Below are 25,675 nucleotides of genomic sequence, written 5' to 3'. Positions count from 1 at the left end.
CCAAAACTACTGACTGTACATTAAGCTTATTAGTGAAAAGAACAAATTTTAATAGATTGTATAAAAGTTAAAGAATTTAATTAAAACAAAATAACATGATAGTTCTAATGCCAACCAAATTATACTATATGTATATATATGTGTGTGTGTATTCTGAAATTGTAGTGGTGGGAAGAAAATTGAAAAATGAGGGTTGCAGCATTTAGATCACTGAGAAAATAACTGATAAATGATTATTAAGGGTCCAGATCTGTATGAATAACTTTTGTTCTTCTGTGTTACCATGAAAAGGATAGAAGTTATAAAATCAGAAAGTTGCTGATCATGCCTTATAATTTTCTTTTATAGGTATGGCCTTCTCGTGTATCCCAGATTTGAATCACCACGAGCAAATGAGACTGGTCCCACTTTGTTTCAGAACTTCACAGTTTGGGGAAGCCAAGGTGGTGCTCAGGTAAAGCCCAAGTTAGCCCCCTATTAATGTCCTTTATGATTCTCTTAGGACAGGATAGTTTGTGAAGATCTTTCATTTCTCTATTACTAACTGAGGATTCTATTACTAACCGAGGATTTACTAAAGAGGGAGGACAATTATAATGATAATAACATGAATTATAATTTGGAATTAGGCTATAAGCTACTCAAAGCAGGAACTATATAGTTTATTTTTATATTAATGCTTTCTTTAAAAAAAATAATGCACGAAAATCTATTATCTTTCTTTTCCACATTCTCAAGGCTAGTTATATCTTTTTTTAAGGCAAGTTTCTTTTTATATATTTTTAATTTAAATGAACAAAAACAGGTCTCTTATCTGTCTCCTACTTCCCTTATTGGAGAAAAAAGAATAATCCTTCCCACTAAATTCTTATAATAAATATGCATGGTCAAGGAAAACAAATTCCTACATTGGCCAACTCCAAAGAGCATATTCTTCTTTGGATTCAATAGTCAATAAGCATTTATTAGCTACTAATTCTGTTTAATAGACTATTACCAGGTGCTTAGGGGAGAGATGTAACTATCCCAATAGAGAAACAGTGCTCTTACTGTCTCCACCCTCCCTCTATTACTCTTTCTCTCGCTTTCACTCCCCATCTCTGTCCTTCTGTCTTTTTATCTCCTTGTGTGTGTGTGTATAAATCCATATATACATAATACATGTACAAAAGGTACAATACATACACACACACACAGAGTCATAGTCAATCTTTAACTTTTGCTTCCTAGAAAATGGCCTGAAAGTAAAAAAAAAAATAAAACCAAACCAGAATGTTGACATATTGAACCTATGGGAAATATGGGGTTAGGTTTCCACAACTACCAAAAACTATAATCTTGCACTAGAGATTGCTGAACATAAACTTTTATGCATATAATTCTTTATAAAAATATTAGTTCTGATAATATTCACTTTTCCTAACACAGTAACCATGAAATAATCCATAAAACGCCATACATAAAATAAAATTGGAAACATGCAAAACATTTTTCTCTCTTGTAATTCCCTAGAATTATGTGACCTTTTGTGCTAACATCTCAATGAAAAAAAATCAATTTCAGATAATATCCACTTTTAAGAACACATGGAAACTATAGTACCATAAATACTGTACAGTAAATAAAATTCTTTAAACTAAAACATTTTTTAACCTGAATCTTACCTTCTACTGTACAGATGATAGCGTGAGGGTGTTGTACTGTATACTATACTGCTGTAAACTTCTCTACTTTGATCACCCTCTGAATACCAAGGGAGAGTTTTCTGGGATTTTAGTCACTGCTGCCAGAAGGTGACAAGATTGGTGAGGTCTCAACAACACCCCCAACATTCTGTCCTTTACGGTTAGTGAATGCCATTGGAGATCATGAATGATACACCAGCTTGAAATAATCTGTCAGTGAAGTCTGCTTCCCTACTTGAGATCCTTAAGGGTCTTAGAGTATGGGAGCACAGCAGAGGTGAATAGTTTAACCTTGAGGCTATGATTGATGATGGGATCAACAAACAATGAAAATATGAAATGAATACAGAGGGAACTCTTTATAATGACCGTATGAACAACAGCAGTGAAGCACCTAGTAGGATGCCAGTCACTTTACAAATTTGCATGCATCATGCTCCTCATTTTTTTTCTCTACTGTGCATAACAGGTTGCCAGCAAGAAAGTGAAAATGAATGTCTGAATGTTGGCAAAAATACTGGAGTGGTTTGTCCCTTCCTTCTCCAGCTCATTTTATAGATGAGGAAACCGAGGCAAATCTGTGCTTATGCTGTCTGTGTTAGTTATCTCTTTATAATTGCTAATAAGATTAAGATTAAGGGCAGCTAAGTAGTGCAGTGGTTAGAGTGCCAGCCCTGGAATCAAGAGGATCTGAATTCAAATTTGACCTCAGACACTTAATATTTGTATGACTATACAGCTGGGCAAATTACTTAGCCCTGTTTGCCTCAGTTTCCTAATCTATAAAATGAGCTGGAGAAGGAAGTGACAAATCACTCCAGTATCTTTGCCAAGGAAATAGGGTCATGAAGAATCAGATATGACTAATTGACTAAACAACAACAATAAGACTGGTTATGATAAAACTGCACTAAGGAGGAAGATATGAAGCTCAGAATTTTTGGAAACTCTCATTTTTCTCTGTTTGCACTATATGAAAATCACAAATTTATTTTAGATGATTTAAGTACATGGGACTTCACATTGACCTCATTAAGATGTTAGTTATCTTGAGAAGCGATGAAGCATTTATGAAGTTATTGTCAAATGGTCCTGATCCAAGTGGTAACATAAGGGCAGGACAGGAGCATCTGTGCTAGTGTGAATAGCAAATCTTCTTTTCAATCCCTTGGGATTCAGCATCATTTTCTTTCTGCATAGGGTAGAGGCAGGAACAATAGAATATAAGCTCCTTGAGGGCAGTGACTTTAACAAAAATACATTCATATTTCCGTTACCTAGCACTGTGCTTGGAACACAGAAGGTTCTTAAACATTTGATTATTGGATTGAGAAAAAATAGGCCAGGTTTCTTTCCTTTCTTTTTATTTTTTTGTTCAGTCAATACTTAGGAAATACAAGATTTGATGAAAGGATGATCATGCTATATAGCTCATTGCCATAACATACACTTTTGTTTTATAGATTTTTAGAAGTAGCAATCTTCAGCTAAAAAATTTCCAGATTTACCCATGCAAAGATTTTGGGATTGACATCTTGGAAAGTGATGCAAATTCTTCAATTACTGATAGCTTATTGCTTGGTCATTATTCCTCAAAGGTATGTATGGTCTCTTTGGGATGTCCATTGATGGTGTCATCTTGGTAGTGCTCTGGTGAGATCTATGTTATGTATTTTAGTTGAATCAAGTCAAGTCACCAAACATTTGCTAAGTGCCCACTATGTTCCAGGTACAGTTTTATTTGCTGATACAAAGAAAAGGGAGGAATAAAGGAGCTAGATGGTGCAGTGTATAGAGCACCAGGCCTGGAGTCAGGAAGACCTGAGTTCAAATCCGGATCCAGACACTTAGTGTTTGTGTGATTCTGGGCAAGTCACTTAAACTCTGCTTGCCTCAGTTTCCTCATCTGTAAAATGAACTGGAGAAGGAAATGGCAGACCACTCCATTATTTTTGCCAAGAAAACCCCAAATGGGGTCATGAAAAGTCAGGCACAACCAAAATGACATAACAAAAACAAAATATAAGCAGACTGGAAAGTCTGAACAGTAACAGGACTTATTCAGAGAATCTTAGTTGTAATTAGAAAAAGGGAAGGAGTATAGAGTATACATATAGAGTATAGAGTTCAAAACCCCACCAAGCCCTCTTTATTTTTAACCTACTAGTAGCAAGGGAGCTACGAAATACTTTTTCTGATCTTAGTTGACAGCATTTTCAGAAGCATCTTGTATTCAAATATCAGCAACAGTACTAGTTATTTAAATCCATTTTTTCTGCAGTGGAAAGATTATGGAATTTTAGGAGTGAAGGGGACCTCAGGTTAGCTAGTTCAACCAGTAAATATCTTAATAAGAATTCCTTCTATTACAACTCCAGCTACTATCTGGAGACTTTAAAATGATAGGAAAACCTACTTCCTTTCCAAATAATCCATTTCACTTTTGGATAGTTGAGATTGTCAGGAGAGAAACAGCATAATGTAAAGTAGGGAGTCAGAAAGACCTCTGTTTAGATCTCTCCTCTGACACCAACTAACTATACAATTATGGACAAAACATTTAACTTCTCATTGCTCCCAGACACTCTGTTAAGTGACAGTTAAGTTGCCAATCTGTTTATTGGGAGTTTCCTGCACGTATGTACGCCCTGCCCTAATGCTTAGGACATTTTCCCATAAGTCAGTCTGAATGTACCTTCCTAAAACTTCAACCCATTACTCCCAGTTCTACCTTCTCAGTCCAACTAAAGCTTTTAAACATTCTTAAGTAGGTGAACATACAGACTGACTTCATCTATGCCAAGTAAACTTTCTTCATGGATCCTTTGCCCATGTACATGTCAGACAAAGACACTTCTTAAGGGAGAAGGAATGGGCAGAAATGGAGATAATGTATCCTGATTTCCTTAAATGAGAGACATTGTGGGAGAGTAGAAAAAGAAGTGGACTTAGACTAGGACCTATCTTTTATCTTCAGTTATGCCAGATCCTCATTGTGTGACCTGAGGCATAGAATTATAGGAACATAGATGTAGAGCTGGAAGGTTATCTAGCTCAAACCTTTCATTTTACAAGTGGGAAACTGAGACCCAGAGAGATTAAGAGACTTGCCTAAGCTCACATGTCTAGAAAGTGAAACAGTCACAAGTCATTTAATTTTTGACACCTTTTTTTACCTAAAGAAAGATGAATAGTACTCAGAGTGTTTTTTTGAAGTTTAGATAATAGAGGTAAAATACTTTGTGACAGCACAAGGTTATGTCCACTATTACTACTGTTGTTGTTTTGTGAGGGTCTCCCACTTCTGTCCCAAGTCTACATTTCTAAAATAGTGACAATTGTTATAGATCTCTTCTCAGCCACTGCTTAGTTGGGGGCATGGTTGATTAGTCTTTTGACTTGATGAAGCTTTGGAAGTGCTTCTGGGGGACTTCTGCTTTTTGAAGCATGAGGCAAAGAGGACCAACATGCACCTATGTTGAAATGAAAGAGATGAGATATATGGAAATAATGTATCAGAGATCTAGGATAGGCAGCAGGGGAATATGATGTCTGTCATGGCCGTCTTTCAGAGAGGTTCATAAAGCTGACTTCTTACCAAAGGTGTGTCTGTCAACCTCTAATACAGAACTGTGTGGATTAGGAAATTTTTGGATTGAGCATAAATCAATGTTGTACAAGTCAGAACTGGACAAAGGCAGAACTAAAGAAGGTTCTATATCCCTAATCTAATGATTTGTCTAGTTAGGACAAATAGCACTTAGACAAATTAGCACTTTGGAAATCTTAAAGTGCTATGTAAATACTAGCTCTCATCATCATCATCATCATCAATGACTATCATGCCTTCTACTATTTCTCTTTTTTTCTTTTTTTTTTTTTGGAGGGGGAAGGCAGGGTAATCGGCATTAAGTGACTTGCCCAAGGTCACACGGCTAGTAAGTATTAAGTGCCTGAGGTCGGATTTGAACTCAGGTCCTCCTGACTCCAGGGCCGGTGCTCTGTTCTACTATTTCTCTTAAGGAGCTATTTCACAGGCTAACAGGTATTCATACCTATAAGGACTTTTTTAAGGCACTATATTGAGGCTAAATTTTCTGTCCCATTATCCTTGCTAAACATTTTTTGGACAATCCTCATGAGGGGAAAATGAACGCTAAACTTTCCTTCTTTTCAAAGAGTTGTGAGATGTTGTAATTATTTGGATTTTGTATTTGTTGGGAGAGGATTTTTCCCAGATTTAAAAACCATGACAATAGTGAACCAGAGGCCTTGAACATTCCCAGAAAACTCCTTTAATCTTTATCCCCTTCCCCCAGCAAAAAAAAAAGAGGTAAGCAAAAAGAGGAAAAGAAGATTCATGCAGCTGAATTACTAACCTTTCTGTTAAATTGATGTCACAAAGTTTTAATTGATGTTAACTAGACATCATTATTAATGGGAAAATTACATTATTGAGATGTAAATTATGACAAAGGGGTTCTTATCACAAGATAATCAAAGATAATCACACCCCTGGGGTGCCACTAGTAATGCAATGCAGTTGAATGCCTCTAAATCCCCTAACAAGTGCACTACTAGAGTTCTCTGTTAGGAAACATTAAACAAAACTCCCCAGGTCTGTTCTGGATGAAATCTGACCGCTAGAATCTCCAAATGTGAATCTTTACACTATTGCTGGCATGAGGGAAGTCATTCATTTAAATCATAGAAGTGTACAATTTTAGGGGAAGAAGTAGCTTTAGGGATTATTAAATCCAATATCACTCATAGTTCCCACCATTTTATAGATGAGGAAACTGAGGTCCCAGAAGTGAAGATATAATTTTCCTAACATGACAAAACTAGTTAGTGACAGAATTAAGAGATTCTTACTATCATTCTTACTATCATTCTAATATACCTTCTACTCTGTAGAGAAGCTGCGTAATGTGTAATAGATAGATCTGACTCCAAATCTACAAAGACCTGGATTCGAATCCTGATCATGCAATCCCAGACAAAACATTTAATTTCACAGTATTCTAGATACTTTGTGACTTTAAGTTTCAGAGAGTGTGCTAATTTGCATTGATGGAGTGGGTTTCCTTACCTGAGAGTCCCCATATGAAAAAAAATCATAACTCTAGTCCCTCTTTTTTTATTTTGTCATGAAAATAGATTCATGCAACAAAATTTGGTTACCTTGGGGCTTCTGTTGATGTTTCATAAACATTTCTTGTTGGAATGATGGGGGAAATGTTAGAGAGAACAGTGAATGATCTTGCAGTCAAAAGACCTATATTTAAGTTTTGGATTTGATGCTTCTTAGCCATGTAAAGTGCTTGGTAAACTTTAAAATCTGATGATGCAATTGTGGGCTACTATTATAATTTTGGTAAATTGAATGGCCTGTTAACCTAGTGTGATGCATCGAAAATATAAGTAAGGTATGGCTAGGCTACCATGAGAAGTTGGTTAGGACCCAAACCAAAGTTTGTAAATTACTTCAGTTTTATCAAATATTGCTTTATACTTATATTTTTAACTTCTTCAGTTGAAGGGAAAACAGAAATAATAATTGGGCATCAGTATAAATAGCACTTTACAATGGATATAGTGTGTTCTCATTTGCTATAGTTCCTAGTCTAGTAAAGAGAGCATTGACTTGGGAATTAAGTTCCTAGTTTCATTACCAAAATGTTGCCTTTGCTTCAACGTCTCATAGAAATACATAAGTAAAGACTTAACAATCAAAGTAGAGAGACTTCGGATTTTTCAGAGGAAAAACTTTGTATGAGCCTCATGGATCACTTAAAAAACAATTATTGAAGATCATACTTAGAGGTGTGTCTAATTCAAAAGCTATATAACTTTATGTAGAGTGATAAAAAGAGAATTTGCCAAACTTCTCTGTTGGTCATGTCATTTTGGATTCAGCCACTAGACTTTCATGTAGTCCATTCTTTTAAGAGATGGGATTTTCAAAGTGATTGACCATTCTCAGATCAATCATCTATAATTGTAATCATGCAATCATTAATAGACCTTAACCTCCAGAGAATATACTATTTTCTTTTATAATTATTATTTTTTTAGTTTACATCATATATTTCCATAAGATTTTAAGTTACAAATTTTCTCCCTGTTTTTCCCCTACCTACCACCCCAAAGCATCAATCTCACTGAATATCCCCTTCCCCGATCTGCTCTATCCCATATCTTCTCCCATACCCCCTCCAACTTTCCAGTAGGGCAAGATGGATCTCTATGCCCTAGTGGCTGTATATCTTATTTCCCAGTTACATGTAAAATAATAATAATACTAATAATATACATATATTTTAAAAATTTGATTTTAAACCTTTGAATTCCAGATTCTTTCCCTACCTCCCTCATAACCCACCCTTATGGGGAAGATAAGCAATTCAATATAGGTTGTACATGTGTAGCTATGCAAAACATTTCTGTAGTGGATATATTGTGAAAGACTGACTGTATTTCCCTCCATCCTATCCCACCCCCCACTAGTTCTATTCTCTACTTTGATCCTGTCCCTTTTCAAAAGGGGGTGCTTCCAACTTCCCTCCCCCCCAGCCTGCCCTCCCTTCCATCATCCACCCCCTAATCCCCTTCTCCCCTTCTTTCCTATAGGGTGAGATACCCTATTTAGTTTTATGTCATTCCCTCTCTAAGCCAAATTCAATGAGAATAAGGTTGACTCATTCCCTTTTACCTTCCTGTTCTTCCCTTCCATTGTAACAGTTTTCCCCTTGCCTCTTCTATATGAGATAATTTACCCCATTCTATCTCTCCCCATCTCTTCTCATTTTATTCCTCTCTCATCTCTTAATTTCACCTTTTAAGTATCATCCCTTCCTATTCAATTGGTTCTGTGCCCTCTATGTATACCTGTACACATATATATACACACTCACATATGTATTCATATGCCCATATACCCTCCTATATAGACATACATGTATGTATCCATATATGTGTGTGTGTCTATACACACACAGACACATTTCTATTCCCTTCAACTATTCTCATACTGAGAAAAGTTTTATCAGTTACAATTATCATTTTTCCATGTGGGAATGCAAATAGTTCAACTTTGATAAGTTCCTTATGATTTCTTTTCCCTGTTTACCTTCTTATGCTTCTCTTGCTTCTTGTATCTGAATGTCAAATTTTCTATTCAACTCTTGTTTTTTCATCAAGAATGCTTGAAAGTCCTCTATTCCACTGAATGACCATATTTTCCCCTGAAAGATGATACTCACTTTTTTTTAAAAGCAATTGGGGTTAAGTAACTTGCCCAAGGTTACATGGCCAGGTTTTTGGGTGGGTGATAAGTGTCTGAGGCCGGAACCAATCCCAGGTCCTCCTGACTCTGGGGCCAGCTCTCTACTCATTATGCCATCTAGCCACCCCATGATACTCCGTTTTGCTGGGTAGGTGTTTCTTGGTTTTAATCCCAGTGACTTTGACCTCTAGAATATCATATTTCAAACCCTTTGATCCCTCAGTGTAGAAGCTGCCAGATTCTGTGTTATCCTGATTGTGTTTCCATGGTATTCAAATTGTTTCTTCCTGGCTGCTTGTAATATTTTCTTCTTGACCTGGGAATTCTGGAATCTAGCTATAATATTCCTAGGAGTTTTCTTTTGGGGATCTTTTTCAGGAGGTGATCAGTGGATTCTTTAAACCTCTATTTTGCCCTCTGGTTCTAAAACATCAGGGCAATTTTCTTTGAGAATTTCTTGAAGGATGATTTCTAGGTTCTTTTTTTTTTTATCATGGCTTTCAGGTAGTCCGATAATTTTTAAATTATCGCTCCTGGATCTATTTTCCAGGTCAGTGGTTTTTTCCAATGAGTTATTTCACATTGCCTTCTATTTTTCCATTAGTTTAATAGTATCTTGATTTCTCATAAAGTCACTAGCTTCCATTTACTCCCATCTCATTCTGAAGGAATGATTCTCTTCAGGGAGCTTTTAAGATTCTTTTTCCATCTGGAAAATTTGGCTTTTTAAAGCATTCTTGTCCTCATTGGCTTTTTGAGCCTCTTTTGCCATTAACTCAAATGCTAACTCAAGCCTATTTTTTAAGGTGTTATTTTCTTCAGTCAGGTTGTTGTCTCTAATTTCATACTTTTCTTATATCATTCTCATTTCTCTTCCCAATTTTTCCTTCACTACTCTTATTTGGTTTTCAAAATCCTTCTTAAGTTCCTCTATGGCCTGTAAGCAGCTTATTCTTTTGATGGAAGCTTTTGGTGCAGGAGTTCTGACTTCACTGTCTTCCTCCTGTTCCAAAATACTTTTTGTCCCCAAAAAAGGAATCCAAAGTTGGAATGCTGTGCTTGCCTTGCTTCCCTTGTTTGCTCATGTTGCCACTCAATTACTCCATTTTTGAGCTTTTTGCCACAGTAGAACTCTCCTACTAGAGTGGGGAGCTTTGTCCCAATTGTAGGTATTTTCTCAGCTGCTGGAGCTATTAGTTGGCTGCCCTCTGTGAAGCCTTCATACGCTCTGGCACACTGGTGATGTACCCCCAGGACCTCTACCCCAGACAGTGATCCAGATTCAAGCAGGTTAAAGCAAGAGTGATTACCCCTCCAACTGGTTGCTTGGTCCCCCTACAATCCGCAGGCCAGGAGCTCTGAAGCAGCCTTGTGGCAGTGGCTGGATGGCTGCCACACCTCAGCTGCTTCTCTCCCTGGGGGCAAAGGCTGGACCATACTCCTTAACTCCCAGGTCCCAAAGTCCACACCTCATTGACCTCTCACTTTGTCCTTAGCATCTATGGGTTGATAATTCTGGAAACCACCACAGTTGCTGGTGATCTGAAATCCCCCAAGCTGGCGGCTGGCTGTGGCTACCCTGAGGCTAAAACCTCTGGGCTAGGCTCCCAGAGTGCTGCTCTGGCCCCTTCCTGCTGGTCTGCTGGACTGTCTTCAGGAGGTTAGCTTCTCTGTGTCATTTTGTGGGTTATGTAGCTCCAGAGTTTGTTTAGAGTAATTTTTTACATGAATTGGAGGAGGTGACAGTGGGAGCCCCAATGAAGTCTTGTTTCTACTCTGCCATCTTGATTCCGCCCCCCTACCCTACTTTCTGTGTACAAATACATAAATTGCATATTTGTGCAAGGTTATTTATCTATTACTCATACATATCTGTGTTTTAGTATACTAAATGAAATCTTGGTTGTTAGGTGGGTGGATTAATTTCCTGTGGATTAATACCCAGAGTAATAGTAACAGTAATAACTCACTTATGTAGTATTTTCAGATTTGCGATATACTTTCCTCATGTCCACCTCATGAAATAGGCATAACCTCATTTTTCAGATAAGGCTTAAGAGATCATAAAATCATAAAAAATTATTAGAACTTGGCACTTTACAAATACTATTTCTTTTGATCTTCTAACAACCTTGGAAGGTAGGTTAACCTATTTTATAGATGATGAAACTGAAGTGGGCAGAGGCTGAGTGAATTTCCCAGAGTCACAAAACTAGTAAATGTCTAAGGGTAGATTTGAGCTCAAGTCTCCCTGACTCCACCTCCAGTACTCCATCCCCAATGTCACTTACCTGCCTTAGGACCTTAGGGACCTAGGGACCATCTTCCCTCAGTTTTAGAGATCACCAAATCATATATCATAAATTTAGAGTTAGAAGGGACTTTATGGGCAATTTAGTCCAATGCCCCCATTTTGCAGATGAGGAAACTGAGAATTAACTTACCCAAGGTCATAACCCTGGGTTACCACTAGTAAATGTCACAGCTAGATTGGACACACAACTTCTGACCCCTAAATCTAAAACTCTTTTGAATATACCACATTGCTTATCTGTTTTTAGGGATTTTTTAAAAAAAGTAATAGTTGTGATTCTTCAGTTTTTTTTTTTTGAGGCCACTGAGGCCAACCTCTTTATTTTATAGAGAAGGGAACTGAGGCTCAGAGACATTAAGTGAAATGTCTCTGTTGACATAACTGGTTAGGAAGTCATGTGTTGGTCCAGGGGAAAGGGGAGAAGCAAGCAGAGGGAATTAGTACAAAATAAAACAGAGCAATTTGAGATGGAATAAACATAAACAATGGTGACTCATTATCTGGCAACCACATAGAACCAAATTATCCCCACAGTCTATTCTTCTCATCTCTGCTCTTTGGGGCAGTGGAGAGGAAAGATGGTTCCAGTTGGATTTGGAGGTCCTGGGTTAGAGTCTCACCCTGCTACTTCCTTCCAACCTGATCTTGGGCTCAATCATTCATCACTTAATCATTTCAAGATTGTTTCCTCGTGGGTAAAATGTAGCATGAAGAGATGATTTCTGAGTTTCCTTCCATCTCTTATGAATATACATCCAGATCCAGGTAAGCTTTGAGTCTTAACTCTGTCAAACCAGTTGAGATTGTTTTCACCACATGCAACATTTGAGAATTTTCTTGTTTTATTTCATCTTGTCAGTGGATGATGCTGGTGTGGCTCATCCAGTTAGATGATCTTGTTATTGGAGCATCCTCAAAATGCTGGCAGACGAGCAACGTTTTTTCCAGTGGGTTTACTCATCAGGCACCACAATTTTATTTGACATAAAATCTGGAGGAAAATAGGGGAATGGAAAGTGTATTACAGAAATGATATATTCTTCACTTTCTGCCCAATTCAGGAAGGATAAAAGGCATGATTCTTCAGTTTTATAGCATCAAGGACTAGGAGGGACTTTAGAGGCCTTCTAGCCCAACCTCTTCTTTATATAGGGAAGGAAACTGAGGCCCAGGGATGTGAGGTGAATTAGTAAAAGTATCATAGTTTATTCTGTAAGACTTCAGAAATAATAATAACTTCTTTACATCTTCTCTTAGGTTCCCCAGTTTAGAGGAGTCTTTCCTGAGCACATTCCTAGGAACTTATCCCCAAACCAGAGATAAAGGTGTAAATGTTCTTAGTCAAGGGGCAGAAGGAGGAATGACATGGGAACAGCTTTTATGCTTGCTGTGTAGCCTCAGCTTACCTGTAGGAGTAAAAATCAATTATTAGGAAAGTTCTCAACTAATTTTTATTTGATATTTTGAAAAATAATTATATATAATATATATGTGTATGTATGTATGTATGTGTGCATGTGTATGTATCAACAAGAATTTATTTTGTCTTCACCTCATCTACACACCCTGAGGGAGAAGAGGAAGGAAAATAAAACCCTTGTAATAAATATGCAGAGCCAAACAAAACAAATTTCTGTGTTGGTCAATGTCCAAAAATGTGCATTTCATTCTGAATATTTAGTGCATCTCCTTTCCAGCAGGAGGTTTGTAGCATTCTTCACTGGTCCTATAGAATCATGGTTGGTCATGATATTGATCAGGATTCTGAAGCCTTTCAATGTTCATTTTTATAGTGTTATTATTGTATAAACTGTCCTATCTCTGTATCAGTTCATTCATTTCATTTGGTCAGTTTGTCTTTTCCTTTTTACCATCAGCAAGAGAGTTCGTGTATGTCAGCGGGAATAAAAACCCCTAAGAGACAGGAATTGTCGGTGTCTAAAACGACCTTTGTGAATTTTGATCAAAATGACTGCATCGCCATAAGAACCTGCTCAAGCTGTTATCGCGGACAAGGTAAGTTCTAGGAGTACACAGCCCAGGAAGAAATACAGACTGAAATGAAACAGAGTATTATAAAGTATAGAGGTTATCTAATAATTACTTTTTTGAGGCAATTGATGTTAAGTGACTTGAAGAGGGTCACACAGCTAGTAAGTGTCTGAGGTCAGATTTGAACTCAAGTCCTCTTGACTCCAGGTCTAGTTGCTTTATCCACTGCACCACCTAGCTGCCCCTAATGATTACTTCTTAATCATGGAAATATATCAACAGAGACATCAGATGAAGTCCCAAGAAAGAAAAATCCTGCTAAACAATCTAGAGACGAAAGGTTTATGAACCAGTTACTTAGATCTTCTACCCCACAATTCTAATATTGGTGTTACTGTTATTGGATAGTAGAACTATTCAAATTCAGGATAATTTATTGTCTCCATCCCAGTTTTTATAAAACACACAAACAAAAACCCTAGGGAAACTTAAAGGTTACTTCAGCAAAGATAAAGGTGAAAGGAAGTAGGTGGTAACCTGACCTGTTAAACATTGTAGACAAGACAACCAAGTAATTCGATCAGAAGGAATCAGTTTTGAAGGAAGATAAATTTTGCTCAGTTAGGATTAAGGCTCCTTTGACAGCCTTTTTTTTTCTTTTTGGAGGGGGGAAGGCAGGGCAATTAGGGTTAAGTGACTTGCCCAAGGTGACAGGCTAGTACATGTTAAGTGTCTGAGGCCAGCTAGTAAGTGTTAAGTGTCTGAGGCCTATTTGAACTCAGGTCTTCCTGACTCCAGGGCTGGTGCTCTATTCACTGCACCACCTAGCTGCCCCCAACAGCCTTTTTTAATTCCATAAAGAACATTTTTTTCCCTTGGCATGGGATTCTTATTCATATTCCATTGATGTTATGAAAATACTAATAATATCAAATTAAGTTGTTTGGAGGCCAATGTTTCAGTTTATGAGGGATATCTTTAGGAATTGCTTTGCTGATTTGCAGTTTTATTGAGCTTCTGAGAGGTACCACTGTGTAATGAAAAGATTACTGAACTTTGAGTAAAAAATTAAGGCTTACTAGTTGTGTGACTTTCAGCAAGTAAGTCACTTAACTTTTTTCATCAGCAAAGTGGGTATAATGACCTGTTTCATGATTTTTGTGAGAAAAAAAATCGTTGTAAACCATGAAATATGTGTCTTGTAGTGATTACACAAATATTAGCTCTAAATCAAAGGCTTATCTGTGACTTCTTATGCCAATTCATTCTTTGTCCTTGGGCACACCTCTATTAGATGATCTCTGGTAGATCTCTGGCAGATTTCTGGGATTCTTTGACATGATCTCTTCTGTCAAAGGGTTTAAAATTCAGTTGAATAGGCAGGAAACAATAATAATGAGACAAGGCATTAAGGTGAGTGTCAAAGGAGCAGATTAAACAGTAAATGCTCCCCAGAATCGGGACAATCAGCATGAGTAGATAGTAGCTTATTTGAAAAAGCTCTAGGAGGGAGATTCAGTGTATTGTGAGTCAAAGAATGTGGTATGCCAGCCAAAGAAACTGAATATGATCTTGAGCTACATTAAGAGAAATATATTGTATAGGGCCAGGCAAGTGGTGGTCTCACTGTTCCATGTCCTAGCCAGACTACAATATCTGGAACAGTGTGTCCCAGTCCTGAGGTCATATTTTAGGAAAGACACATGCTAGAGAGAATGGCCAAGAGGCTAGAGACTATCACATAGCGGAAGCATTTTCTAGAGATCCTGTTTACTGATCTTTCTTATAGGTGCAAAAAAACTGACACAATGAAAATCTTGGTCCAATGTACTATTTACTGCATATTTATCATCTATATATAATCTAAATCTATCTGTCTACATATGGAGATTCATACATCTATATCTAAGTAAATATATCTATATTGATATATACATTTCTCTGTTTCTGTCTCTCTGTATATGTGTGTATTCTTAAAAGTTTAGACACTGGTTTAAGTTAAGAGTTAAGAAATTCATACCAAGGACAGAATTAATGACCTCTTTTTTTTTTTTTTTTTTGGTGTGGTTATTTGTCCCCCTCAGCTCTAAGAATTCATTGATAAGAAAGGTCTCTCAGATCCCAGCCCAAGGCAATGAGAGCAGACCCATCTCTATGAGGTGAATAATACATTAGCAAGGTCAGCCCTGGGGTGAGCCAGACTCTCTTTCCCTTCCTTCTCTCCCTCAACCAATTATAATTCTCAAAGATCCCAAAGCATAGCTTTGGGAATGGGAGAAGGAGATAATACCAGCAATCATTACCCTAGAATCTCTGGGAAGAGAGGAAACTGGTGAAATATTACCCACACATATTAGAGAAGGGAAAGATATATATATATATATATATATATATAGACACAGATATAGATAAAGATGATATAAATGTATCTATGTATATGGGGAAAGTTGGGAGCCATTTTGCTGCTGTCACATAGTGAATTAGACCCAGATACTGCATGACTCCAAGACTGCACAGCATAAGAATTGGAAACCCAGTTGGTCAGATAAAAACATCTCTTACAGAAGGAGGTAGTAGCTGTTTTTTGAACCTTATAGTCTATGATCATTTGTGACTACAAATATCTTTCATTCATTTGTATACTGTTTTAAGGTTTAAAAATTTATAAATATACATAAATTATTTACAAAATTTATAAATATCTCATTTTTCCGAGATAATATGACAACTCTGGAAGGTTATTCTTCTTCCTATTTTACAGATGAGGAAACTAAGGCAGACAGAGGTTAAATGACTTGCGCTGGGTCATACAGTGTCTCAGGGTGGATTTGAACTCATATCTTCCAGATCCAGTTCTTTATTCATTGCACCTACCTAAATTTTGTGCGCTGATTGTTTTTCATTTATCTAGTGTGGCTCCTGGCTTAGAGGGAATTTGTTACTAAGTCATAGGGAGAATTAATAGAATAGTGTCACTGTCATTCTTTCTGGCTGCATTTGAGCCCCCAACACTGTACAGTACCTGACATGTAATAAGTGTTCAGTAAATGCTTATTGACTTATTCTTTGTGGACAGAGGTTTAAAAAGTAGCAATATTTTGTCTAAATTCAATATACATGGTATGCATAGATGTTATTTAAAAGAGAATGTTGTTTAAGATTCCAGCTTTACTAGATAACTGTTGTAGGTACTCTATAGGGTCCTGTTTCAACGGGTCCTCTTTTATATAAAGTCTGGCCCTTATTTTTGTGTCTACCAATGAATCTGACATCATTTCCACATGGAAATTTAAGAGAAACAGAGGGCAATTGAGAAGTCTCAAGAGTTTAGGAAATGTTTTTGATTGGACCTTTCACCCAAAGGATCCCTGAAAAGTCCAGAATCCTAGTATGCCCCTGATGCACATAATTGTAATTAAATTCATTTTTAACAAGCATTTAAGAACTGGTTTCTATAGAGCAGTTGCTGTGCTAGTAACTTGGGAAACAAAAGAAAAATGAAATCTATTTGATCATTTATAAGTCTTAGCAGTATCATAGAGAAGTGTACTTAAACGTTTTCCTTCCAAATAAAATCACTGGGACAATAGCAATGTACTTTGTTAGACTGTTAGCTCCTTGAAGTTAGAAAATTTTTTATTTCTGTCTTTGCTCAGCTCCTACTACCAAGTCTAGACTATAAATAAATACTTGCTAATCACTTGATTGATTAGTTGATGTCATGAGATTTTGAGGTTTTTTTTTTTAATCTCATTTCTATTTCAGGTGGATTTACTGTGAAGACTGAACAGCTGAAGTTTCTAAACTCTCCTAACCGTATAGCATTCCCGTTTCCTCATGCAGCTATTTTGGAAGACATGGATGGCTCTGTTTCTGGGAAGAAGGAAAGTTACCTCCTTGCTTCTGCAGAAAACCTTGCTTCTTCCTGTCAGGTCAACCAAAGCTTTGGTCAGACTGTCAGGGGCAGTGTTTGTGGCCCAGATATAATCTTTCATCGCATGTCTATTGGCTTGTAAGTATGAGATCTCTCCATTCTTACACAAGAAGTCATAGCAAGCATACACTACCTTGGGTCTCTTCTAAAGGGAAATGGTTCCCCACTTTCTAGATTTAAACGATTGGCTAACAGGAGTGGTATATCAAAGGATGGAGAAGAAATATTTAAGAATTACATTTGCCCAAACTCTTAGTTTGTGCCATGATTTTAAGTTGTCTTTTTTACCAGTTAGCCTCAGATGTTTTTGGGAAAGGGCCAAGGGCCCCTAAACTCTAATTGGCATTTTGGACTAACAGGATTCAGTTCTACAACCTTCTGAGTAAAAGAAAACTTGAAAAAGATTTAAATTAAAAATGTTGTTTAAAAAGTTTCCAGCAGTGCCCGTTCTCATTTATATTCACTTTGCCCAAGTGCACCCAAAGTGTTCACTGCGCTCCAGGGTAGCAATTGCTGCAGTCTCCCATTACTTGCAAAGTTGCTTCCCTCCAATTCATTTTTCCTTGTTAATTTCATGAACTATTGGATTCATACAATATATTTCCTATTAATATGGGAGAAAGCATTTCTTCGTTATGCTGCTCAGGCTACCATTAAATCAGCAGGTAGGCTGTTTATAATGTATAATAGGGTGGCCACTGCTATACTAAACTTGCAGCTGATGATTGCCAAATGACCCGGTTTCTATCTTTCTCATATTCTTTTATGTTTTTTCCCCTTATCTTCTTTCCTTCCTTTGTTTTCAGGTGTCTTATTTCCTTGTGTTGTTACCTATTTAAATTTAGTGAGCCAGTCGTGGCCTCACTGACATTTTACTTGAATTAGATGAATTTGAGATGATGGCATGATAGATAGTGGAATGATTTTTGAGTGGCCTTTACTAATAAGCATCTAGTTTTATTGTAGTCTCATCAGCTTGAAAAATGTTCATTATTAATTTCTATACTTATGGCCAATGTCAGAGGGTCACCATGGTCAAAGAATTCACCTAGTAGCCATCCTTCTGGGCATGAATCTTCTCATACATAGCTAAATTGGTCCCTGGACAGCTTACTCAGTCTATTAAATGCATGGTGGTACTTGAAGCATTCCTGTCTTGGTAAAATATGACAGATGGTGTTTTACCTCTATAGCCTTTAAAATCCCAAGGCTACCTTTACACCTATGAGTAGGTGGTGAAGTAAGACTATGTGAAGGCATATAGATGTGACATCTAATATTAGTGAGCATCAGTGACTTAAAGATATACAGCACCAATATAAGGAGTTTTCTTCATAATTCCTATCATAATTCCTGACTGAAGCTTGCCTTTTGTCAGAACCTGGTGACCTGGTTCTAGTCCTATGGTTATATAAGTGATTCTATGGAAGACATTATGTAGGTAAAGTTACTCCAACAGTTGACTGCTTTGGGATTATGTTAAATCTGCAGTCTGTTTTTCATAAGGTGAAGAGACCAAATTAGTAGGCTTGGAAACCATATCATGTGATTAGTGGTACTCATGTTTATGTAGTGCATCTTGATTTAAGCTTTGTAAACTTTTCTACCAGAGATAATCTTGCTTGCATTTTTATATACAACTCCTTGAGGGCAGAGAGCTCTTTCCCATTTTGTCATTGTATGTCCATTTCTAAGTATGGTGCCTGGTACATTTGTTATTGTTGCTGAGTTGTTTCAATCATTTCTGACTCTTCATGACCCCATTTGGGGTTTTCTTGGCAAAGATACTGGAGTGGTTTGCTATTTCCTCAATCAGCTCATTTTACAGGTGAGGAAACTGAGCCCAATAGGGTTAAGAGATAGGGTCATACAGCTAGTAAAAGTCTGAGGTTGGATTTGAATTCAGGTCTTCCTGATTCCAGGCCTGGTGCTCTAATATATGCCTGTTAGATTAAATTGCGTCAGATGACTTATTAACCCTATGGATCTCCTCTGAGTTTATCCCATCCTGCTTCCAGTGACCTCTAGCTTCTTGTAGTTAGTGTGGCTTTGTCATACATATGTTGAAATGTCTTTCTAAATCTATCAGAACATTTAAGTTGTGTAAATTCAAGATAGTTCAATCAATCAATCAATCAATCAGCATGTATTAAGTATCTACCATGTACCATGTACTCTGTTAGGTGCTGGGCATAAAAAAAAAAATTAAAGAAGTACCTCCCTTCAGGGAGCTTACATTCAATTGGAGAGATGCATATTTCTTTATTTTCACTGGAGGTAAAGATTGATTTAATGTGTTGTCTTGGCAAAAATGCTTTGAGAGAGTACCCCCAAAGCCTTTTACAGGAAGAATGAGGCTGATGAGGTTATTTTTCAGCTGTGTGTTGCTTAACTTCTATGAATACATCCTTCTTCCTCCTTTTAGTTCTTCCTTCTCCAACACTGTGCTCAGGGCTCATCTACTGACATATTCTGTGAAGGTAGAAGGGAATGATGCCCTGTCCTATAGCTTTCCTACCTGTATCTAAGGAACACTTTTTCTAGAAAGCCTGGGGAGGTGATACCAAAATGTCAGAGTGAAGCCAAGATTCTTACAGAGCTCTCACAACACATCCCTTTCACAGTAACTTTTTTTTAAAATGCCAAATCAAATCATGAGCCAACAAAAAGTCACAATGAATCATATTTTCAGCCCAGGGGAGCTTAGAAAGACAGAAAGAGAGGTCTGCAGACACAGGGTCGGGGATTGACTGGGAGTGTGGGTAGAAGTGGCACTGGCTATGGGCTATGTATGACATTAGTGGCACTGGGAGCAGCCTTGTACCCAGGAGTGATATGTGACCTGGTCAGAAGGAGATCCTAGGGTACCTGTCCCAGAACTGGGAGCTAGAATGGGTGCTATCTGGTAGCTCTGTCACTCACTTATTTCAATTCCAGGGCAGAGAGGAATGGTTTTTTAGGCAGAGAGGGGCAGGGACCCTACCTGTGTAAGAAGAAGAGCCCAGACCAGGAAAATAGTGACCTGAGCCCTTCCTATATCACATCACTTTGAAAGCATTGAAATCTTACAGGCCTCTGCTGAGCTGTGAAAGAGGCAGAAGGACATAACAGACAAAATCTCTGAATTGAAGAGAATTAACAGCTTGGTAAAAGTAGAACAGAAAGTAATGAAGAAGATAACACCTTAAAAATCAGAATTGACCAAATTGTAAAAAAAAAAAAAGTGAAAAACTTCAATGAAGAAAATAACTCCTTAAAAATGAGAACCAAGCAAATGACTCCATGAAAATCAAGAAACAATGAAACAAATGCAAAAGACAAAAAAAGGAGAAAATGTGAAATATCTGATATGGAAAAAAATCTGACCTGAAAAATAGACTAAGGAGAGATAATTTATAAGAATTACTGGACAGCTGGGTAGCTGGGTGGTACAGTGGATAGAGCACTGACCTTAGAGATGGGAGGAGATGAGTTTATATTTGATCTCAGACACTTAATATAGCTGTGTCACCCTGGACAAGTCACTTAACCCTGATTGTCTCCAAAAAAAAAAAAAAAAGAATTATTGGATACCCTGAAAACCATAGTCAATAAAAGAGCCTAGACATCATAGTTCAAAAATTATAAAACTGCCTAGATATCTTAGACCCAGAGGGCAAAGTAGAAATTGAAAGAATCCCTTGATCATACCTTGAATGAAAACTCCCAAGGAACATGACAGTCAAATCCAGAGCTCAAAGATAAAGGTGAAAATACTTCAAGCAGGCAGAAAGAAAGTATTCAAATACCATGGAGCCACAGTTAGGATCATGCAATTTAACAGCTACCATTGTAAAGGATCAAAGTGCTTGGAATATGATATCATAAAAGGTAAAAGAGCTAGAATTACAATCAAGAATAATTAAACCTGCAGAACTGATTATAATTCTACAGGGGAAAAAACAAAAATGCACATTTAAAGAAATGGAGGCTTTCCAGGAATTCCTAATGAAAAGACCAAAGCTGAATAGAAAATCTGACTTTCAAAGACAAGAATCAAGAGAAGCATAAAGAGGTAAATATGAGTGAGAAAGCATATGAGACTTAACAAGGTTTAACTATATACATTCCTATGTAGAAAGACGATTTGTATAACACCTAAGGACTTTATCATGTTCAGGACAGTTAGCGGGTGTCTACTTAAACACCTGGCATGAGCGTGAGTCTATTTTGGGATGATCTCAAAAGAAAAAAGGAAGGATGAGAAAGAGACACTCACTGGGAGCAAATGTAAGAAAGAGGAAGAATGAGGAAATTATCTCACATAAAAGAATATGCAAGGATGAGTTTTTACAAATGAGGGGGCAATTGCAGGGAGGGGTGTAGCCTGCACTTGAATCTTATTCACATTTCAACTGGTTCAAGGAGGGAAGAATTTATATCTACAAAGAGGTGGATATAGAAAGTCATCATATGCAGTAGGGAAATAGAAGGGGAAGGAGGTAAGATAAGAGAAAGGGTAGATTAAGGAAGGCAATGGTCAGAAGCAAAACAGACTTTTGAGGAGGGGATAGGGTAATAAAGAGAATGATAAATAGAAGAGAACAGGGTGGAGAGATAGACATAGTAATCATAACAGTGTACATGAATAGGATGAACTCATACATAAAATGGAAGAGGGTAGCAAAATGTATTAGAAACTTGAATTCAACAGTATGTTTACATGAGATACACTTGAAACAGAAAGACACACAGAATTAAAATAAAGGTCTATCATGTTTTATCTGATATTTAAAAAAAAGACATGAGATCAGTCATGATCACAGACAAAGCAAAAACAAAAATAGATCTGATTAAATGAAATAATCAGGGAAACTACATTTTGCTAAAAGGTATGATAGACCACTAAACATATATCATCAAATGGCACATGCAGCATCCAAATTCTTGAAGGAAAAGTTAAATGAGTTGCACAAGGAAATAGTCTATAAAACTATGCTAGTGAAGTACCACAATTTATCCCTCCCATACCTAGATAAATTTAACCATATAATAAAGAAGAACAAAGTTAAGGAGATAATAGACTATTAGAAAAATTAGATATGATAAAGTTTGGGAGAACATTGAACAAGAAGAGAAAGGAGTATATGTATTTCTAAGCTGTGTATAGCACCTTCACAAAAATCAATGCTGCATTAGGTCATAAAAACCTAACAAATTCAGAAAAGAAAACCTGTTCAGAATGAGTTCTAACATTCTTTCAACTTAGGGCAAGACATGCAGTGTTGATTTGGAGTCAAAGGATTTATGCAGTGGTGTACTAGTAAATATTTAACAACCAGCTTTCAAAAATGTGCCCAGGGCACACTTTTAAGTTGAATATACTTTATTAATATTTTATTTACCACTTTCTTAAATTTCTTGAATCAAAAAAATAATAAATCAAACCAGGATTTATAACATTTGCAATTTCTTAGGTATAAATTCTCACAATGAACAAATGAACAATTAACTGTTCAGGTTAATCCTATCTGATTCTTTACAAAGTTCCTAACATATATTATTATTGTATTAGATACTAATAATAAAAGTTATTCTGAGTTACAGGTATAATTATCTCCATTTTGTCAACAAGGAAACTGAGTCCCAGAGGCTTGTGACTTGTTCATCGTCACAGTACATGTAAGCATTCAAATCCTAGAGAAGGGATTTGAAATCAGCATTTTTCTACTACATCTTGTTGTCTTTTGTAGTAGGTAAGGTACTTCATCTCTCTGGCCCTCAGTTTCCTCATATGTAAAGTTGGGGCGTAGACTAAATATACAAATATTTATTTTTTTCTTTTAAGTTAGGGGTGGATGGGAAGGAGGGAATATAAATTCTTGCTAATTGAAGATAAAATAAAAATTTTTTAATGACTCATAAGGTTTCTTTGACTTCTAAATATCATGGCCTACTTGAAATGGAGTAAAGGTCACCTAGCAAATATAATTATTTTATTTTTCTTGTCATAAGTTTTATTGCATGACCCACCTACTATTTTAGCTTGTGCAGCCTGCCATTATTTACCTTTTGATGGATATTCCTATCTTGTCTGTATTTGAATCACTGAATTTGAGGGATAGTGACCATGTCTTCACATTTCCAACACCTAGCATGTAGCCTTCCTTATAAGAGGTGATCTATAATCACCAGTTAGCTGGCTGGCTTGTAGACAGCTATGGAAAACCTCTGGATCCTAGCTTTGATTCCAAGACACTTCATCAATGCTTTTTGTTGACTTGCTTTTTTTAAAGAAAAAAATATATCATTCTCTATAATGCAGTTTTGACATTTTAAAAATATAGGCAACCTACAGATGTGTTTCTCCTCCATTGCTTCCTTCCCAGGTTAGTGCATGCTTCTGTGTCACTTGCCACTTTGCTGCTTTTGTGTGGCTTCACTCTGACAGCCAGGTTGTCAGAAGGATGTAAATAACTGATGTTCATAATGGTTGCTGTTTGAGGTGAAGAGATGATGCTTACCTGTTGAAAGGCATTGCATGTTCTTTGCTTCACTGAAATGAGAAAATGCTTCACTGGCATAAGGACTGCTGTTTTTGCTCTTTCTACAAAAGCCTCCGTCTTTCCTTGGCACTGACATATGTCTCCCATGAATAGTGCAAATTTCAAGACTGTGTTTCTTATCCCAGTTTGTTTCCAAAAGTGTCATTCATCCCCAGTATCCAGGGAAGTGTAATATCCCCTGCTGGAAGATGGAAGCTCAATTTATGGGATCATAATTTAGAGAAGAGGACTATAGAGAACATTTAAGTCAATTATCAACAAGCAATTATTAAGTACCTACTATATTCCAGGCATTGTACTTGAAGGATATAAAGATAAAATATGAAATAATAACTGCTATCAATGAGCTTGCATTCTTTTTTTGGAGGAATTACATTACACATACACGTTTATAGAGAATAAATAGGTATATACATATATATATATATAAATTATAAATACCAAATAAAAATGATTTACTTAGTTCAGAAGGAGATCACTAGGGATCAGGAAAGACAAAGAGAAGAGGAGACAGGACAGAACTTTGGAGTACATCTACACTTAATGAGTGTGACATACATGAAAGTCTAGCAAAAGAGACTTTGAAATATTTCTCCAAAGAGAGGGGGAATGGAAGAGAGAGAGAGGGACATACACAGACAGACAGACAGAAAGAGACAGAGACAGAGAGAAAGAGACAGACAGAGAGAGAAAGACAAACCAACAGACAGAGACAGAGAGAGACAGACAGAGATAGAGACAGATAGGGAGAGACAAAGAGATGGTATGAAAACCCAGAGAGGGAAGATAAGCCTAAGAAAAAAGTGGTCAACAGAGTCAAATGTGCCAAATAGATTAGGATGAGGACTGAGAGGAGACTATCAGATTTGAGAGGACATATTTAATAACTTTGGAGAAAGAAGTTTCAGTTGAATGATTAGATCAGAAACCAAACCATAGAGAAGAGCTCACAGAGTGTAAGAGAAGAGGAAATGGAAGTACCAAGTGTAGACAGAGATACTTTGATCTGCACACTATTTTACATGTGTTATCTCATTTGATCCTCATAACATCTCTCTTAGGTATATTTTATTTATCATCTCTGTTTCACAGATGAGGAAACTAAGGTTGAGACTACATAAGATTCTTTACCAGGCTTACATATCTAGTATATATTAGAGACAGAATTCAAACCTATGTTTTCCAGATTTCAGGTCTAACGTTTTATCGATTCATGCTACTTCTCATAGTCTCAAAATGATATGAATTTGTACCATTTTAGAGAATACAAGAAGATAATATTTTAAATCCTTGAATTTAATTCACATCATGAAAAATCAAGCAGACATTCAAGACCAAATTTAAATACAAGGTCATTTTCATCCTGAAAAATGTCCTTGGTTGGCTTGCTCATGCCAACTTTGGTTTGCTTCCTTCCCAGTTCTGCCAGAGAGGAGGAGGTTAATGCTCCTGTTTATCACCTTGATTCTTAGATCTTGGCTAATATCCTCTCCTGTAGTGCATGCGTTCAGTTTTTACCTATGTAGCGGCTCTTAATGTGTCAGTGTTCAAAGTATGAGACACCCCCTGCTTCTGCGAATTCAAAAGTAGAGAAGAGTTCAAATGGAAATTTTGGCCTAGCTTTTCCTTTAATAATCGCCTAACTCTCCTTCCTAGGGATAACAGTCATAGCATCACTAATGGTATCTCTTCAATTCTCACAAAACCCCTGTGAGACAAGCAAGTTCAAAGAGGTATGATCTTCATTTTGCAGCTAGAATTCCAGAAATAAAGTCAAGTAGAAAATAATCTAGGAATCATAATGGACCACAAGCTGATCATAAGTTAGATGTGTAGTGTTTTCATTTTTTAAAAGGATGTCATACAATTTACTCATAAATTAAAGAACAGTATTTAGCCACTGGGAAGTATTCTTTC

The 25,675-nt window shown here is 36.8% G+C and overlaps 1 protein-coding gene across 1 annotated transcript in view; it reads left to right on the top strand.

Moving 5' to 3' along the window:
• Nucleotides 1-25,675, top strand: part of PKHD1 (PKHD1 ciliary IPT domain containing fibrocystin/polyductin) — a 669,991-nt gene that overhangs the window by 338,900 nt on the left and 305,416 nt on the right. Inside the window, exons 45-48 of the mRNA XM_069070581.1 lie at nt 349-454; nt 3,149-3,283; nt 13,165-13,303; nt 17,045-17,291. Coding sequence (XP_068926682.1) covers nt 349-454; nt 3,149-3,283; nt 13,165-13,303; nt 17,045-17,291 — 627 coding nt within the window. The remainder of the gene's footprint in view (nt 1-348; nt 455-3,148; nt 3,284-13,164; nt 13,304-17,044; nt 17,292-25,675) is intronic.

This window comes from Petaurus breviceps, unplaced genomic scaffold (assembly GCF_028583685.1).
Source record: "Petaurus breviceps papuanus isolate PSGF00001 unplaced genomic scaffold, PetGlider_PUasm1.0 90822, whole genome shotgun sequence".
NCBI classification, from domain to species: Eukaryota; Metazoa; Chordata; class Mammalia; order Diprotodontia; family Petauridae; genus Petaurus; species Petaurus breviceps.
The sequence above is the reverse complement of the archived record's forward strand: the minus strand, read 5'-3'. Positions and strand labels throughout refer to the sequence as shown.